The 16,731-nt window shown below is 38.8% G+C and overlaps 1 protein-coding gene across 5 annotated transcripts in view; it reads left to right on the top strand.

Annotated features, from left to right (window-relative positions):
- Window positions 1-16,731, top strand: part of FIRRM (FIGNL1 interacting regulator of recombination and mitosis) — a 53,793-nt gene that overhangs the window by 22,872 nt on the left and 14,190 nt on the right. For 4 of the 5 annotated variants that reach the window (XM_075286694.1, XM_075286689.1, XM_075286690.1 and 1 more), the window contains 11 exons: window positions 758-842; window positions 3,214-3,352; window positions 6,167-6,247; window positions 8,456-8,520; window positions 9,361-9,506; window positions 9,936-10,056; window positions 12,404-12,584; window positions 13,394-13,476; window positions 13,578-13,629; window positions 14,933-15,022; window positions 16,110-16,292. In XM_075286694.1, the coding sequence (XP_075142795.1) occupies window positions 758-842; window positions 3,214-3,352; window positions 6,167-6,247; window positions 8,456-8,520; window positions 9,361-9,506; window positions 9,936-10,056; window positions 12,404-12,584; window positions 13,394-13,476; window positions 13,578-13,629; window positions 14,933-15,022; window positions 16,110-16,292 (1,226 nt within the window). The remainder of the gene's footprint in view (window positions 1-757; window positions 843-3,213; window positions 3,353-6,166; window positions 6,248-8,455; window positions 8,521-9,360; window positions 9,507-9,935; window positions 10,057-12,403; window positions 12,585-13,393; window positions 13,477-13,577; window positions 13,630-14,932; window positions 15,023-16,109; window positions 16,293-16,731) is intronic. The other variant, XM_075286692.1, reaches the window with a different exon arrangement.

The following is a 16,731-nucleotide window of genomic DNA, read 5'->3' as shown; positions in this document are numbered from 1 at the left end:
TAGGTTTTTTTTTATATATATATAATTCATTTTCTGTAGAAAAAAGTGAATTTTTGGGGCTTTATCACTTAAAAATTTTTTCAAACACTATTTTTTTTCACCTTTTTTTCACTTTTTCATGTGTCCCTTTAGGACACTTGATTCGGCAATGATTTCATAGCTGAATCAATATTCTACACTGGGAGACATAGCATTCAGTGTCTCGCAGTGTATAACAGGAAGTCAGGCTATGCAGACGCATAGACTGACTTCTGAAGGTCCTTGCAGGATCACCAGGTATGTGGGGGTTCAGGGCAGCCTGGGGTCACTGGCCAGACCCCAGGCTGCGTAGTAACCATACAGCACTCCCGATCTCGCCGCGGGGGCACAGAGATCACGGAAAACCCCTTAGATGCCGCGATCATGTTTAATTCTGACATCTAAGGGGTTAAAAAGTAGTCGGAGCTCAGCTCAGTTATGGAGCAGGGTGTTATCTGTTAGTAACAGCTAACACCCTGCTCCTGATACCGGTGAAAAGGTCTCTGAAGTGACGGCTGTATTTTTACTATTGACCGGTCTTCAGAGACCTTGACCGCCGGCCGTAAATTTACCAACCGGTTAAATATAGTAAATTTCTAAATTATGAAATTATCAACATCCGTTTTTTTGTGCAGCAAAGGTTACATTGATGGTTCTCACAGTATCATCCATTGCTGTGTTCAAATGTTTTTATGTAAAGTTTTTTTTTTTTGTTTTTTTTGTTTTTTTTTCTTTGCAGTTATACATACATTCTTAGACATTTGTTCACTTGTCTCCAAAATGGATCATGCCCTGCATGCAAACACATGGAAATTCATCATCAAGTAAGTAAAACAGTGTTCTTTATAAATGTTACAGAAGTGGCTAGAATATAATGGCTTACATTTTACACTGTATTTACATGACAGGGCTGAAATTCTGCCATACAGGATTTTTTTTTCCCCACACACCGGTGAGTTAGGTCCTGTAAAAACAGACTTGATAGTTTGATGTGTGCAAAAAGAGAGCAGGAAGTGAGCTGTCTGATTAAGCTGTTAGTATGCTAATAGTGTATACAGTCCTATGAAAAAGTTTGGGCACCCCTATTAATCTTAATCATTTTTAGTTCTAAATATCTTGGTGTTTGCAACAGCCATTTCAGTTTGATATATCTAATAACTGATGGACACAGTAATATTTCAGGATTGAAATGAGGTTTATTGTACTAACAGAAAATGTGCAATATGCATTAAACCAAAATTTGACCGGTGCAAAAGTATGGGCACCTCAACAGAAAAGTGACATTAATATTTAGTAGATCCTCCTTTTGCAAAGATAACAACCTCTAGTCGCTTCCTGTAGATTTTAATCAGTTCCTGGATGAAGGTATTTTGGACCATTCCTCTTTACAAAACAATTCAAGTTCAGTTAAGTTTGATGGTCTAGCGTCTAAAAGCGACTAGAGGCTGTTATCTTTGCAAAAGGAGAATCTACTAAATATTAATGTCACTTTTCTGTTGAGGTGCCCATACTTTTGCATCGGTCAAATTTTGGTTTAATGCATATTGCACATTATTGGTTAGTACAATAAACCTCATTTCAATCCTGAAATATTACTGTGTCCATCAGTTATTAGATATATCAAACTGAAATGGCTGTTGCAAACACCAAAATATTTAGAACTAAAAATGATTAAGATTAATAGGGGTGCCCCAACTTTTTCATAGGACTGTATCTGTAGATCTATCCTGTCACCTTGAAAATGCAGACTGATCTATGGGCAGTATGTTATTCAGCATTGATGGTCCTTATCAGAAGGGATTCGAATGAATAGATTGCAAATAACACTACATTTTTTCCATAAACTAAATGTTGGTCTGCTGTGCTGTTCCGCCACTATACATTTCTGCTAGCATCCATATATAGAAGGTCAGATTTAATGAACGCTTTCAAAAAAAACAAGCAGAAGAAACCATAGCATCTTTATTTTAGCTCATTTTTCTAATGGTTAGGAAAGCTTTGCATTTTTGCATGTGTGCACTCTGTATGTGTTGACATTAACTTGTATTCTTATTTTGTTTAATTTGTAGTATGTTTATGTAAGATTATTTCCATTGTGTTTGTGCCATCTGCACATTAATGTGCCTAGGTCTCCATTGCACACTCAGTACAAAGTGCCATGATCAGATTTGTCATCTGCAGATACCAAGTTCTATAAAGTTTAGTACAGGCTAAGATTGACAGTTCTGTCCTGTTGGTAAAAGGAAAATGTTTGTTTTGGTACCGTGTTAGCCAGTGGTTATAAAATATAAAAAACAAAAAAACTTTGCAAGTCTTCAGTAGGTGATACCTTTTTTAATGGCTAACTCATAATGATGACAGAATATGACGTTTCGAAGCTTCCTCTGAGCTTCTTCTTCAGATATAACTAAAAAAACACTCTGTAGAGGCTGCATATTTATGACTGGGCACAGGGCTAGAATTACAGGAGGGAGGGGGGAAGAGGCTTATTACTATATACTTATAACAACAAACAATCAATTGCCAGATCCCTGGTTCTTATCTTAATGGCTGTCTTAATGATCTGTATAAAAAGACATAAACCCAAGTGAGATGTTCATCCCATTGTCCAGACATTGGACAATGGGATGAACATCTCACTTGGGTTTATGTCTTTTTATACAGATCATTAAGACAGCCATTAAGATAAGAACCAGGGATCTGGCAATTGATTGTTTGTTGTTATAAGTATATAGTAATAAGCCTCTTCCCCCCTCCCTCCTGTAATTCTAGCCCTGTGCCCAGTCATAAATATGCAGCCTCTACAGAGTGTTTTTTAGTTATATCTGAAGAAGAAGCTCAGAGGAAGCTTCGAAACGTCATATTCTGTCATCATTATGAGTTAGCCATTAAAAAAGGTATCACCTACTGAAGACTTGCAAAGTTCTGTCCTGATGATGGTACTAGCTGCTGGAGTGTGCAGTGGAGTCCAAGGCAGTAGGTATGTTAATGGGCTTTTGACTCACGTACTTTATCAAAAAGGCAGAAGAAACAGTGCAGTGTGTATATATAATGATAATAAGTGCAGTATATATAATTGCCAGAAAAGGTGTCATTCTTCATGTGCATTCTTCTTTAAAATTGTTGATTGTTTGTATACAAAATAATGTATGGTTCAGATACATGGATTATAACTTTGTGTTTTATACATTTTAGACAGACTCTCAAGCATCACACATTGGTAAAAGAGCAGATGCGCCATGATGACATTGTAAGTTCTTTGTGTGATGATATTGTACTGTCATTCCAGACAAGCATACATCTAGCAGAGCACATGAAGCTTACAGGAACACAGGTAAAAATATAAAATTGTGTTTTCTCAATCTGTGGAAATAATTTTGTGAGATAATACATTGGGCATACAGTTTAACCCCTTCCCGACATGCGCCGTAATAGTACGGCGCGTGTCGGGTCTGTAACTATGGCGACCGCCTGGGAGCTGGGCGGCCGCCATAGCCGCCGGGTGTCTACTGCTTTAAGCAGTAGACAACCGGCTCTAATGCCTCCGATCGGTCCCCGGACCGATCGGAGGCATTAACCCCTCCGGCGCTGCTGTCAAAGGCGCCGGAGGCGCCATTTTCCCGGCGGCGCATGGGCGCCGCCATTTTGGCAGGGATCGCCGGCTCCTGGAGCATGCTCCAGGGCCGACCCCCCCCGTTGCCATGACAGCCGGGAGCCTTGTTAAAGGCTCCCAGCCGGTCTGCAAATTCTCTCTTTTGCAGGCTGGTGTATACAGCCTGCAAAAGAGAGGATGATTTTTTGCAATGCATTAGCATTGTAATGCATTGCATTAGTGATCAGACCCCCTGGGGTTCAACACCCCTAGGGGGTCTAATAAATGCAAAAAAAAAATTAAAAAAAAGTAAAAAAAATATAAAAAAATGTATTAGAAGTTCAAATCACCCCCCTTTCCCTAGAACAAATATAAAAGTAGTTAAAAACTGTGAAACATATACATGTTAGGTATCCCCGCGTCCGAAATCGCCCGCTCTACAAATCTATAATAATATTTTTCCTGTTCGGTAAACGCCGTAGCAGGAAAAATAGTCAAAAGTGCCAAACCGCCGTTTTTTCACTGTTTTAATTCTGATAAAAATTTGAATAAAAAGTGATCAAAGCAATAACATTTCCCGAAAATGGTAGAACTAAAAAGTACACCCGGCCCCGCAAAAAAAGACGCCCTATGCATCCCCGTACACCTATGTATAAAAAAGTTACGGCCGTCGGAATATGGCGACTTTTAGAAAAAAAAATTTTTAACACCGTTTTGGAATTTTTTTTAGGGGTCAAAATGTAAATAAAACCATATAAATTTGGTATCCCTGGAACCGTACCGAAACACAGAATACAGGGGACATGTCATTTTGTCTGCACAGTGAACGCCGTAAAACCAAAGCCCGTAAGAAAGTAGCAGAAATGCATTTTTTTCTTCAAATCCACCCCATTCTGAATTTTTTTCCTGCTTCCCAGTACATTATATAGAATAATTAATGGTGGCATCATGAAGAAAAAATTGTCCCGCAAAAATTAAGACCTCATATGACTCTGGGAGCGGAGAAATAAAAAAGTTATGGGGTTTAGAAGGAGGGGAGTCAAAAACGAAAATCAAAAAATGCCATCGGCGGGAAGGGGTTAAAGGGAATCTATAATTGCTTGTAGTGATTTTTAACTAAGTATATATTTGCATAGCCTTTAGAAAGGCTATTCTCGACATACCTTTTATTCATTAATCCTCCCAGTTGTTTTTGAATTAGCCTGCTTTTATTAATTTGCTAATTAGCCATCACAGAGCAACGGAAGCCTGTGATGCTTTCTGAGCACTGCTTGTGTGATATTTGTAAACAGGGGAAGGTGAGAGCAGGGAAGGATGATGATTCTGATGATGACAACGACTCATCAGTCTTCCCTACTCTCACCTTCCCCTTCTTTACACATATCACACAAGCAGTGCTCAGAGAGCATCACAGAGACTTCTGGTGCTCTGTGGTGGCTAATTAGCATATCAAAAAAAGCAGGCTAATTCAAAAATGGCTGGGAGGATTAATGAATAAAAGATATGTTTAGAATAACATTTCTAAAGGCTGTGCAAATATATGCTTAGGTAAAAATCGCTTATGCATTAGACACCCCCATTAATTACCATATTTTCAAATCTGTACCCCTCAAATAATTTAAAACAGCATTTTGGAAGTTTGTTAACCCTTTAAGCATTTCACAGAAATTAAAACAATATAGAAATGAAATTTAGACATTTCATTTTTTTTTCTGGAATACATTTATTTAACCCTTTGTGAATGTGTTAATTTTAGAGCTAAAGGGGAAAATGCATCTCAAATTTTGCTATGCAATTTCTACAACGCACAGAAATGCCCCACATGTGGGTGTAAACTGATGTTTGTTCGCACGGCAGTGCTCAGAAGGGAAGGAGCGATACTGGATGTTTGAAAAGCAGATTTTGCTGAAATGGTTTTCAGGTGCCATGTCTCATTTGCATTATCCCTAGAGTTTTCATTTTTACAAGGTGGTAAAATGATAATAAGCACCCCACAGTTTGTTAAACAACTGCTGAGCTTCCATTGGGTGTTAAGGAGCAGGGTGTTAGCTGTCAGTTATAGTTAACACCCACTCTCAATGCTGCCAGAAACTTTTACTTTCACTTAGAAACCCCTAAGATGCTGCGGTCGCTATTGACCGTGGCATATTAAGGATTAAACCTCAAGGATTGGTGTTGCAGCGGGAGCCTGGCTGTTAAATAGCGTTAGGGGTTAAAATGCTGGGTTCTGGTGACAAATTCTTTAAAATCTACAAGAAAATAATGTTTTAAGTACATGGTGTTTAATAAGCATGTTAACAGCTGAACAATTGTTTCCTACAGCCTCATACACACGCCTGTGTATTATCAAAGGAATTATAAAATTCTGGACAGGTTCCACTCCTGTCCAGTCTGTGGAGGACACTGTATTACATTGACCTGCAGATGCAAACATTTAATATTACCTGTTTCTAAGAACAAGCTGTAATGCCTTACAGAGGCACTATATGACGGCACATGTGCACCCTTATTTAGCTGTGAATAAATTATCTTACACCATTTGAATTTTTTGCTTAGGAAACTACAGACCAAAGATTATTCCAGAAAACACTAAAGCTTTGTCGGTTCTTTGCCAACTCCCTGGTGCACTACACCAAGGTAAGGTACTTCTATCTGTAGGTTATGTATGCATGTATACTGATCACTCACATTCTGTTAAAGAAGTTTCAGGCAAAAAGTTAAATATAAGCTATTTGCATTTTATAGGTGCTATATAAATAACCTTCTTTGATAGTAAAGTATCTAAAGGATATCCGTTCACGTCTTGTCCATTTTGGACTTGGCATGACTTGGCCTGGTTGCAAGTGTCTCGGGTCCCCTTTGCTTCTCGCCAGGATACTCCACCAACAGATTTTTATGTTGGTCTATCTGCAATGTTAGGTTAGGCCAAGTTCCTGGGAGCCCACCCTTTCCCTCCCTCGACATACTGCATGATTCCAACACTGATGTCCACCTTTCCTGTTTGGAATATCATCAGCTCCTCGGTTTCCTCTTTAAGTTCGCTATGCTCCCATTGCTTTACTCTAGTCTCACTGAACTGGATGTTTCTGTCTCACAATTGGAGACCCCCACACGGGTTCTCTCACTGCTCAATAGCATGCAACTCTGGCAGTCCTCCATATACTGGCTCCTGGGAGGATGGCCTTCAAGTATACCTTTCTCCCACCGAGTGGCATAGGTCATTTCTGTTTGCTCACAAGTTGCCAATTCTATGCAACGCTTGGGGAAAAGAACTTCAAGATATTGACTTGTTGGTATTGCTGTCTTGACCTCCTCCACAGATTCTGCTTTGGTGTCTCTGATCACTGTTGGTACTGTTCCTCTGAGAAGAGGACTCTCTTCCATATCTGGTGGGACTTGTGGCGATAAAACCCTTCTGGGGCTCACTATTTGACCTATATACCAGGGTTAGTGGACACTCACTAGCGCCATGCCCTAAATCCCCTCCTTTCATTTATCCCTGGAAAGATTTCTAAAATAAAATGTGACCTCCAGCGCCTTTTCCATACAGCTGCCAGATCAGTCATTCCTAGACAGTAGCACCACACCTTCCACTAGTTGTGCCAGGATGGCAGAGGACTCTGCTGATTTGAGACTCTCTGGTGTCCAAGGGTATTGTTTAAGGAGTCTGCGGAGTACTGCAATTATTATTATTTTTTCTCATGAATCCTGTAATCCCTCCATGATTTCCCCGTGGATTGTATTCCCCTGCTGATGCCATGTTCCTTTGTCTCTTCCATCCTTCTGTCTCTTTCATTATCTGTGATGTTCTTGTATTTGTATGTCTCCCTTCTACCTTGGGCCTACCATTACACCTTTTCTTGTTTCCTCACTGAGGCAACAGATTTCAGCCTTTCCCGCATGTTTGTGTCCGCGGATGCTTACCTCTGTGGTTATCCATTCTAACCCCTTGATGTCCTAAGTTGACCTGTTGCAACTTGTGATTTCTTCCTCACACTTGTACTATTATGTACCCATGTCTCAAGTTCTTTTACTGTTATTGACTCTAACAGGCCCATTGGGCTACGCTTTGTATATTGTTACTTATTTTATTTGAAAATCCTTTCAATAAACTTTGATTAAACATAAATATCTTAAGGAGTTCTCTGGGAATTGGAAAACATGGAAGAAAAAAAAAGTCAGGGTATCTGCCCTGATACATGCCTGCATCCTCTTGGTTAGATGAAGAAAAAAATGTCTGTCACTGCTTTTCTCTGTGTAACCCATCCTGATGGGGGTGGTATTGGGAGTGGAGGTACACTTCCTTGTTTTTTTCAGCTTGACAGAATTTCTGAATCAGTGGTTGTACTAAAACCACAGGATGGGTTTTACATACAGAAAAGCAGTGGTTGACATTTTGCTTTTACGGTTGTACTCCATTGGTCAATTCCCATAAATCATGTTACATCTATTTCGGCTTCAGGTAACCAAAGACTTCCAAAATCATTGCGTTCTTGTTTTTCTGTACATTTTACACAGTGTCCCAACTTTTTTGTAATTGGGGTTACGGTATTCTAGTTTATTTGCATTGAGTGTTGAGTCATTTTGAGGGTCTCTTGCACTGTTGGCTTGTGTTATTGAATTTTCTTGCCCTTATGCATTAAATATTTGATTATTTTCTTACCAACGTAATTTTTTTTTTTCACCCTCTTGACTCCTTGTATTTCAAATTTCTCTCCTCTTGTGATGTCCTACACTCTGCGACTCATTTATTTTATTTTTTTAGCCTTGTATTTATATTGCAGGCCACAAAGACTCTTGTAACTATACTATTGTATGTCAGTAACCACTTTTTTTCTTTTTAAGGAATTCATGCCATTTTTAGAAGGATCATGTGTTTCTCTTCATCAGTTATACCTTCAGATACACAGGTAAGTGCATGATTTCTCTTTTTCGTGCTAGAAATTTTTTTTTGTGTAAAACCATTGTAAATTGTAGAAGTATTCTAGTTTCACACCTGCGTTAGGCTGTCCATTGTTCTGTTCCATCAGATGATGTGAACTGGACAAATGGACCACTAAAATAGTGGACGCATACAAATCCCAGCGGACCCCATTGACAATGTGTCCGTCAAGTGTCTATGGTTTTTAACTGAAAGTGCAGATAAAAAGTTTGTGCGTGCTGGAGTTTTTTGTCTGGCAATTCAAGGCAGACGCTGCAATGTGATGCAGATGTGAATGTAGTTTTATAAGGGGGAAAAAAATGCTATTAATAGTAAAGTCACTGTGTGTAAGTACCATGTGCGCTTAAGTATATCATAATTGCATTCCAGAAAAGTCGCCTCCAGTATTGAAACATTGAAAGATCATAGCATTTAAAAAAGTTATCAAGATAGTTTGTTGTCTTGATAACAGATATGTTCAGCTGCAGCTCGTGCATATCAGATACCAACAAAGGAAGTTTCCTGGTGGCAAAACATGCTGGGAAGGATGGGGAAACCTAGGAGTTCGTGCTGGAGGTGGGGGACTTTCTGGACTTAATACAGTTTGTAATTTTGTCATTCTGTCTTGCAAGTCTGAACCTAACAATGCCAAATGCTAACTGGTAGACAAAATGCACCAACTGGTTTCAGGACTAGCTCCTTTGTCTAGGTAGTTGTCACAGTATACTATAGGAAAGGACATCATTTAGGCATTTACATAAAAATACTTTGTTATATGGTTTTCTGTTGCTTAATGTTGTACTTGTGTCTTTTTTTTTTTCTCTTTTAGCTTGTTTCCTCCAAGCCTATTTGCAGTGTCCATGTCTGATGCTCACAAACATGAAATCCGCAGTGTATTTCTAGTGGTTCTTGAAGCACTTATTCCTCAGTTGTTGTCCTCCAGGCTATTTATGGATTTGGTCTTGAGTGAACAAGGTTAGACACCTGTAAATTAGCATTCTTATCATTAGATTTTAACCCAAGTTTTCATTGTAAAATCTAGGCCTCAAATGCTTTTTGATAATCTGGCTACTCTAAATAGGCTTGTGTTTTATGACTCCATGACACTGGAATATATGTCCTGTACATGTCTCCAGTTCTGCCTGCAGTGCCTCTCTAAAGGGGTTTTTCCCAAGCAGTACGGTAATAATAGTGACAGCAACCATAGCACTTGGTTGTCTTCGGCACGCCCGACCACCGCTTCATTCAGAACTGGGGACTAAAGTTCTTCATTCTCCTGGTCATTGGGGATCCTCTGTCCTATAGATGGGGAATAATGTGCTTTGTGGGGAAAACCCCTTTAATATACTGTACTGTAAATTTATGCTTCGAATGTACATTAATGTGTATGTTTCTTCTATTTAGAGCTCCCTCCTGAGCATCACTTTACTCATTGCTTGCTTTTAATAACCATAATGAATAAACTTCCTAGTCTTCCTGATGAACAGCAAATTTTATGGTGCTCAAGTAGCAAGTGTACAGAAAGGTATGCACAAGTACAATATGTATTGCAAATGTATTTGATTGAATCCACCTTTTTATTATACAGTATGAGAGCTAGTAAACTTGGTAAAATATAGCATTTTCATGGAAAGGTAGACTGCTTATTAGGGCTGGGCAACTATGACCTAAATCAAAATTGCGACTAATCGGGCATTTTAGTTAGTTTAACCCCTTAAGGACACAGCCCCAAAGTGCCTTAAAGGGGTTGTTCCATCACAAGGATCCTATCTATACTGCTGGTTAATGTGGATGTAAGACTTTTCCTAAATACATTCCTTCAGCAAAACTGCTTTGTTTGTCCACTATATTACTTTATTCAATTCTTTGTGGCCACAGCCCTGACCTAGCTGCTCCTGAGTCAAATGATGTATCTGCTGCTCTCAGGGGGAAGGGAGGAGGGGCTAAGTGCAGGGAGCGAGCCTGTGTATCTAGCTAATCCTGTGTCTACACCATGTGACCTAGGTCCTGCACTCAGATAGAGGAGCTGCTTTCATTTCTTCTGTTCTTCCAGTTATCAGGCTAGCTAATTCAGTTGTGTTCATTATGGCAGAGACAGGCAGTCTCTGTATGTAACACAGAATGGAGTTGCTGCTGCCTGTACTTCATAGTCCAATGTGGGTGGGCGGACCTACATGTGAATTTTGGGGCGGAGCTAAACGGCAGGTTGCCTGTGAAACCCCGCCCACCAAATGATGCAAGAAACCAGGAAGAAAGAAGATTTTACAAGAGTGAAGACTGCTGAGTATGTGAGGTGGGAATACCCCTTTAAGGACCAGGCCTCATTTTTCAAAACTGACATGTCACTTTATATGGCAATAACTTTGAGACGCTTTAACTTACACAAGTGATTTTGAGATTGTTTTCTTGTGACACACTGTACTTCATGTTAGTGTTAAAATTGAATCAATATTTGTGTATTTATTATAAATAAAATTAGGAAATTTGATGGAAATTTGCAAAAAAAACCCCCAAATTTTCAAAATGTGAACTGCTCTGCTTTTCAAACAGATAGTTATATCACACAAATACATGAATAAATATTATTTACTGTCCATACCAAATATGCCAGATACCCGACATCAACATTTCACAGACTGGAAACATATATTTATATCTCCAGGGGAGTATCCAATGAATATAAAATATAACTTTTATTAGATATATTAAAAAGTAACATATAAAAAATTGGCCTCAGGCATATAAAGTGACGTAACTCCGCTTCTGCGGTCAGTATACTTCAGAGACAGCTACCAGAACCCCTGATTGAAGCGCAGATTCGATCGGGGGTTAAGGAGCCGGATGTTAGCTGTGTGTTACAGCTATCTCCGGCTCCCAGTGCCGCCGGCATTTTACTTTAGTTTTCAAACACCTAAGATGCGGCTATGACTATTGAAAGCCGCATCTTAGGGGTTAAACAGCGGGGATCGGTGTTATCACTGTCCCCGCTGTTACAGCGGGAGCCTGGCTGTCAAATACAGCCAGGATCTGCTTCTGAGCCCGTGCGATCTCCATTACATACATGCACGTGGGAATGCAGGAACTAACCACATTTCCTGACGTGTATGTACGTGAAATAGCGCTAAGGGGTTAAGTGTTACTCACCTCTCCTGGGCTCTGGCACGGATTCCTATTTTCTTTGGGTATTCTGACTGACACAAATGCTGTTCGACACTCGTGACTCGGACATCAGTCAGAAGACCCGAAGAAAGGAGGAAGTTGTGCCAGAGTCCAGGAGACTTTTTTTTTTTTTTTGTAGACAATTTTCCTGAGGCCTCCACTAATTATACTCTTGGTTCAGGTTCGGAAATAGTCAGTCTGAATGAAACAGTTTGGTTCGCACAACACCTACAAATACTTCAAACGAGGTGTGACGTAAATAATACTCATTAATCGTTATCTAACTAAAATGCCTGATTAGTCGCAAATTTTATTTAGGTCCTAGTTGACCAGCCCTAAAAAGCAGTCTACCTTTCCATGAAAATACTATATTTTACCAAGCTTGCTAGCTCTCCTATTCTGATCAGCTATTCAAAGGAGCCAAATTATACTGTACCCAGCTCTGTATAATGTAACAGCTGGAAAACCTTCAGAACTTGTCAAGATAATAGGATAATAATAACTTTCCTGGTGGCTATACAATATACAATGCTTTGATAGTTCTGGTGCACTACGGCTCCTTCGAACAGCTGATTGACCGGTGTGCTGTGATCAGAACCCTGCCAGTCTAATACTGATGACTTCTACTAAGAAGAGGCTATCAATATTGAAGTACTGGAATGCCCCTTTAAGGAATTATTAACCCAGTATTTGTTTTATGTTATTTGTTTTAGGATGTCCATATTTAAAGCTGTACTCCAGAGGTTTGCAAGATGTTCTGCAGAGGTAGCCTTTCCAGTTGTTCTGCAGGATGACTTGAAGAAAGACCAAAATAGATTTACTTTTTATCAGTATGTCTGCACCCATCTTTGCGCCTTTATTGTATCACTTCCTCAGGGGTGCTTTGCTGAATTGGTAAGCTTATGCTACATTTAAGTAATGTCAATATGAGACAAGAGCATAGTCTTCTCAGACCTCTGTTGTTTTTTGTGCAATACTGGAGATTACCTGAGGTCTATTACCTGCAACACAGTCCGCCTTTGCTTTACGACTATAGTATCCAAAATGAAAATAAATTGATTCTTGAAAAACAATGGGGTAGATTGTGGATTTTTATTTTTGGCACCGCCCTTGCCACTTTCCCAAAAAGGGTGCATGATGAGGGTGTGGAGAGGACGGGAGCCATCGGTTATCATTTATTACACAAAACTAGCGTAAATGTTGGAACTGTTGCAGATTTCCCTTAAAGCGCACCTTCTTCCTTCTCATAAAGGAGACTCCTCCTTAACCAGCCAAGGGACTATCTTCATAAAACTCCTCAATTATCTTTATGATAAATCATAAATATATCAAACTATGGCTATGTTCATAACGGAGTCTCATTTAGGAGCCTCTGTCAAGGAGGCTAGAAAAAATGTTTTGCTAGGTTAGTTAGGGCTGTAAAGTTCCAGTCTCCTTGACTTACCCTGGGGCCCTTCAGGCAGCTTTCATAACAGACACAAGGTTAACATTATTTTCTTTCGTTGGCAACTTTTATAAAGCAGAACAATGGAAAAGTATATAGTAGAGATGTCAACAAAACAGTGTAAACAAAGGCTGGAAAATGCATATTAAAAATTCTGTCCTTCATAGAATACATTGTAGTTCTTTCAGTGGTTTATTAAGATCATGCATAATCATAAGTTGTAATTAATCATAGAGCTTTGTTATTGTGTATGTTTTAGGAGCACGCTCTGCTAAATGCTGTTCTAAGTGATAGAATGTTAGAGTCTCTTTTGGCAATTGACGTGTGGTGTTTCTTGGCACGGTGAGATCATTGACATTGTTGCTTTGTTGCAACCTTTTGCATGTTGAATTAATACTTTGTGTTCAGGGTCTATTAATTATTTTTTTCTGTTAAACATTCAGATATGAAACTGCAGAACTCTGTGCTCACCATGTTAAGATTATAACTCTCTTGGTAAGTAATTGATAGGATGTAGTAGTGTTGGTTCTGTAAGGCATGTTTCTTTAATGCCGCTCTAACCTTGTCTAAATACAAGAATGTAACGAGTCCTAAGTGGTGAAAGGTCGTCCTCTTTAATCACTGTATTCAGTTTTCTCTACATTATTTGATACAGCTTCTCGTATCTGCTTTACAAATATAGTCAAGGTGTTTAATTCACATTCATCTTAATCTCTGAAAATCATACAGCTCTAAACTAAAACTTCATCCTTAGTGAGTATCTTCTCGTTCATCTGACACCAAAAGCAATCTTCTACGTTTTAAAATGCTTGAGATACAACTGTTCGAATGACCCTTCCCACCCCCATTTTCTCTTCATTATCCATTCCCAACAACAGATAATTTTAATCAGATTTCCATTGCACTGATAGTTTTAAAGGCTCTGCAAACATGTTGCCTAAATAGAATTATTAGTAAAATCAAGGGCTTAAAATTCATAAGATGTTTCTTAATTTATTAGTATTGTTTGGGTTATGTGGGGCACTAGTGCCATATATGGGATATGTCTACCAATTTCAAAATCAAAGTAATAAATTCTGCAGTTCATTTTGATGGAAACCCTTTCTGTGTAACAGGAAAATTCCTTGAAATTGAATATCTGTTAAATAAAAAAACTTTTTTGAAAATGGCAAATTTACAGTTTTTTTTATTTTTAATTTTTTTGTAAACATATCAACCAATAGTAAATATGGATTCTAACATCATTTGTCCCTGCTTGAATAAGTAACAGTATTCCAAAGTTATTGCCACATAAAATAACAGACCTTTGAAAAACTGGGCTGTCCCCTTTATTTATTTATTTTACTGTTAGGCTTGGGGAGGTGTAAAAAAAAAAAAAAAAAAAAAAATAGCTCCTTTGATGTTCTCTTGAGCAACCTTAAGACAAAATAGGACTTGCCCTTAAGATACTAAAGGGAACCTGTAATCCAGTTTATGCTACCTTCTTTAATAGTTGCATGTAGAGAGAGACTCGCTGATTTCAGTTCTATTTTAAAATCCAGTAGTTTTATTGTATCTACTGTTTAATTCTGCTCGCTGTGGCAGAGAGGAGTCTGAGTTATTTATCAGTTGCTGCTGCCTCTGATGTGATTGACAGCTTTCATGCTAACAGAACAGTTATAAGGAGAAAACTGTCCATCAGAGCAGGTGGGAAAGAGCAGTGTTATCTCATAGGTAAGCCAAACAAATGGCTACTGCAGTCTTTGTGTCAGTACTTTATGCTGATTTTGCATTTTGGATCATATGGTATGTTTTGCAGGTAAAGTCAAGCCCTAACAATGCGTACCAGCTTGCTCACCTAACTATCCTGCTTAGACGTTTGTTCTTTTTAATGGATGCTGACAACCAGGTATATAGTTCTCTAACATGCATTCCCTGCTTCTTTTTTGTTAAATATAGCCAATGTTACTATTTAAAGGGTTTGCTCAAAAGGTGTTTTATTGCAACACTATACAGCAAAAATACTTAATTCACAGGTTAACTGTGACAACAAACCCTATTTACTTATAATGGGTTCACCTTGGTGCAGCACTGTTCTTCCCATCAAATATAACAGAATTTCCTGATATAGGCTCCTTATGGAAATGAACCTTTGTCATGTGATTAGAACTAGCACTCACCTCCAGGTTGCTCTGCCTCCTCCCTTCTCTCCCGTTTTTCACAGGTAGCTACTATAGGAAAGCCAGGCCCCATAGCACAGTTCACAATTAACTACTTGTGAAAACTAGGGAGGAGACGGAGCTACCTGGAGGCCTGGTGGTGGTTACAATCACATGACCTGAGGTCAGTGTAAAAGTAATATATGTCCATGTAGAAATATGGGTTATATCAGGAGGACTCACTGCTAATAAAAAAAAACAAAAACAAAAAACAACTGAAAATATATTGAAGTCTTTATAATGGTCAAAACATGAAAAATACAGAATAATTGTATCAGTAGTCAATCCATGTGTTTGTCTTGAAGTAGTCACATTAGAGGAGTGGGGCTCCTCCCAGGGCCACTAAGCGGGTTCCCATATGTCCCCTTTGTCAATCATTTATACCAACAGTATAGTTGTGTCCTAGGTACCTAAATGCTCGTGTCAGTATATGTGGAAAACCTGGTTTTGTAAAACTTTCAATAAAACTTCTAATGTTGAGAAAACCTACAATATAGCTTTTTCATACCTATGACATACCCTTGTGTACCAAGATAGTAGTGGTGGGTAAATAACTTACAACTCATACACATGATTAATGTAACTCACGATATTTCATGATAGTCAGAACTAACCTCGAGCCAGATAATGTAAGCAAAATAGAAGTCCCTGGTCAATCCCTGTCAGAGCAAAGTGAAGTTATGAATTTTCGCTGGAAAAAATATTTTCAGTTCTCTTTCATTGAAATTCCGATTGCAAATGAATTCTTTTTTTTTTTTTTTTTTTTCTTTTTTTTAGGTGGAGTTTGTTAAGCTGTTTCCTCCCACACAAGCAGATAATTTATCTTTGTGGCAGCATGTTTCATTATCATCCCTACCGAGTGCTTTGAGATCACAGGTAGAAACTGCCCTATTTACATCAGCATTGTCTCAGTCCAATAACTTGCTTAAGGGCAAGCACACGCAGGACATAAAGCAATTGGTACGTTTTAGTTGAACTTTTACAGCATAGTAGTTAAGGCTCTTGTATGTAACACATAATTGTGTACTTGGTACTCTGCACATTTCACATGTCCACCAAAGGCAACTTTGCTTTTGAAAAACATTCTCACCATAAAATTCCACAAAAATTCTACTTAGCTAGTAAATTGCTTATATGGGCAGAGCTTTGGTACATAATTTTTATTTTTTATTTTGGCTTACTTGTGTAGCGCCGCCATATTCCGCAGTTCTTTACAAACATTGTCAGTTACTGTCCCCCCATTGGGCTTACAATCTACAGTACATTCCCTATCAGTATGTCTTTGGAGGGTGGGAGGAAACCCATGCAAACTCCAGGACTCAAGTGCTGCAAAGCTGCAGTGCTAACTTCTGAGCCACCGTACTTGGTAATTGACAGCTCTCCCTATATACAAATTTAA

The sequence above is a fragment of the Leptodactylus fuscus genome, chromosome 9 (assembly GCF_031893055.1).
Source record: "Leptodactylus fuscus isolate aLepFus1 chromosome 9, aLepFus1.hap2, whole genome shotgun sequence".
NCBI classification, from domain to species: domain Eukaryota; kingdom Metazoa; phylum Chordata; class Amphibia; order Anura; family Leptodactylidae; genus Leptodactylus; species Leptodactylus fuscus.
The sequence above is the reverse complement of the archived record's forward strand: the minus strand, read 5'-3'. Positions and strand labels throughout refer to the sequence as shown.